This window comes from Montipora foliosa, chromosome 7 (assembly GCF_036669935.1).
Source record: "Montipora foliosa isolate CH-2021 chromosome 7, ASM3666993v2, whole genome shotgun sequence".
NCBI classification, from domain to species: domain Eukaryota; kingdom Metazoa; phylum Cnidaria; class Anthozoa; order Scleractinia; family Acroporidae; genus Montipora; species Montipora foliosa.
Genome location: NC_090875.1, coordinates 17994101 through 17996600, shown reverse-complemented (window position 1 = coordinate 17996600; position 2500 = coordinate 17994101). Strand labels below are relative to the sequence as shown.

The window sequence follows — 2500 nt, the reverse complement described above, 5'->3', positions numbered from 1 at the left end:
CAATAACTAAGGCTTGGTTTTCACTAGCGACGCAAGAATAGGCCACTTCGGAAAATACCATAATACGCTTTGTTTGTCCCCCCAAATTTTGCATAAGCATTATCTTTCCAGTTTCTCTTGAGACTTAACAATGGTCCCAAGAGAAAACAAAAACAATGCTTATGCAAAATTTGGGGGGACAAACAAAGAGTATTATGGTATTTTCCAAAGTGGCCTATAAGCACAAGCAGCACACGCAGGCGCATTTACTTGTTGTTAATGAGTGTCTATTGTTCTAACAAAAGGCTCTAATAAACAACAAGCTACTGAGTTTGCGTATGCTTCTTGTACTTATGCTTGCGTCGATAGTGGAAACCAGGCTGCACGCGTAGCACGCACTTTAGCTCATATTTTTCCAGTACTGTGCACAAAAATGACGTGAAATCACCAAATTTGAGGTTTTCACGACAACGTGAGCGCACAAATTTAAATGTTTCATGTGACAGTTTTACTCTGAAACCGCTCGTACCCAGTTTATTTTTAGGATACTTCGCCCACCATGTACGACGTGAACGAGATGGAATAATCGCGAAAGACTGACGACAGCATATTTTGAGGGAACGTTTTCTTCGACGTCGCCGTCGTAGATCTTAGGGTGCGTTCGACTGACCTTATGTCGGAATCACTAAGTGATTGGTTCAAAGTTCTCGCGACACTTTTTCAACCAATCAGAAGTGAAACCAAAACCAATCGCGGCTCGCGCGTGCACATTTTCCCGCGCTTTGTGTCGGCTACGTGTAATTACTTCGAGTTTTGATTGGTTCATTCAGGGTGCGTTCGATTGACCGTATCGCGGAATAGGAATACATGGAATAGAAGTTAGAAATCCTTTGTTTTTAGGGAGATTCAACACCTGCTAAATTGCTTTATAAAATAATTAGGATAGTACGCGCACTCTCATTGGTCAATAGCTGTGTTTAGATGAGAGTATGGAAACACGGCTGTGACATCACGAATTTTGATTGCTTGTGTGCTGTCAGACGCGCGTTTTGATTGGCTGGTAGGAATTATGAGCGTGTATCAAGAAAATCTGTTTCAATCAAGAATTTTCCTTCATTTGTCGAATTACCTTTGAGAAATATTTTATAAAAGCAACAGAGGACTTTTTTCCGTGTTTCCATAGCCTCATCTTAACACTCGGGGAATTTGGGAGAATTCTAGACAGTTATGCAAACCTTCGACAACTTCCCCTCGTGTTTAGATGAGGCTATGGAAGCACGGAAAACGTTCTCTATTGCTTAAATTTTAAACATATCTTTATTATCCTTGTTGCTTCAAAACACCAGACAAACAGTTTTAAATCATCACACTACGTATTCTTATTCCGGAATTCTTGGTTTTCACATGACGTCACGACCGCCATGTTGGTGCCCTAAACAAAGAAAAGGCGGCCATGTTGGTGCCCCGACCAAATCCTCCGGGAATTTAACTCTATTATTATGCAAACGCTTCCTTTTGTTTTCGTTGAAAAACATGGCTGTTGGATCACGTGAGTGAAAACCAGCAATAGGGTCAATCGAACGCACCCTTTAAGTCCTTATTGTTTGCTGAGCGTGGTCATCAACCTCGTTGCCAGGGTTTTCCACCGGTGCGAGGCAGCCTTCCTCAAGCGGAAAAGCCCTGGAAACGACTATGAAAACGCTTGTTAAAAACAGTTCAACCCTTATGAAAACATTTTAGAGTACGTTGACATGTATTTCTTACCTGCTCCAGGAATGATTGCCAACCGCGTTTCCGTCAGTCCTATTTTTGCGTTATCGGCTGCAATTCTAAAGTCACACGACAAAGCCATTTCCAGGCCCCCGCCCAATGCATGACCATCCAAGGCAGCGATGGTCGGCATGGGGAGGTTACTCAGCTCCATGATGGCTGCCCGAGCCCTGGATACAAATGGGCCCACTTCATGCTCTAGCATTTTGGCTCTTTCCTTAAGATCAGCACCAGCACAGAAAATTCCTAAATAAAAGCGAAAAAAGAATTTAAGACGACTCCCTCGCAGGATCCAGGGTAGTTATAGAATACTCTGCACATTTGTATTCTTGTAGAGACGTTCTTTGAAGAACAACGCATAAAATTATAGCATTGCTATTGAAAGAAAATATGTGGCCAGGTATTCTATTATCAAGCCCCAAATCCTAGGATTTTGAGTAAAGTTAAAGCCAAATTAATAAGCGCTGAGCCACTCAACCGAGCCACCGGTAAGTGGTGGCTTCCGGGTGGAGTTCCCGTTGTTGTGGTCTGTCCTCTGTGGTGCATCATGGTTGGGACTGGGTCAACCTCGTTCCCAGCGAGGCAGAGAAGAGAGTCCCTGGGAACGAGGTTGGGAAATGGGTAAGCACTCGGAGATACCAGCCTCATAAAGCTAGACTGTTTAAGTCTAAAATCTGAGGGAGTGATGTGACGGAAAGAAGGGAAATGCAGTACCAGTGTTGGCCAAACTGAAAAAACCACCAAAACTGGC

At 43.3% G+C, this 2500-nt stretch overlaps 2 protein-coding genes across 2 annotated transcripts in view; both read right to left on the bottom strand.

The window, feature by feature from the left end:
- The window catches only part of LOC138010973 (methylglutaconyl-CoA hydratase, mitochondrial-like), a 53415-nt gene that overhangs the window by 4883 nt on the left and 46032 nt on the right, over positions 1–2500 (bottom strand). The window lies entirely within an intron of this gene.
- LOC138010972 (methylglutaconyl-CoA hydratase, mitochondrial-like) overlaps positions 1–2500 on the bottom strand; it is a 12361-nt gene that overhangs the window by 4728 nt on the left and 5133 nt on the right. Inside the window, exon 4 of the mRNA XM_068857995.1 lies at positions 1744–1995. Within this exon, the coding sequence (XP_068714096.1) occupies positions 1744–1995 (252 nt within the window). The remainder of the gene's footprint in view (positions 1–1743; positions 1996–2500) is intronic.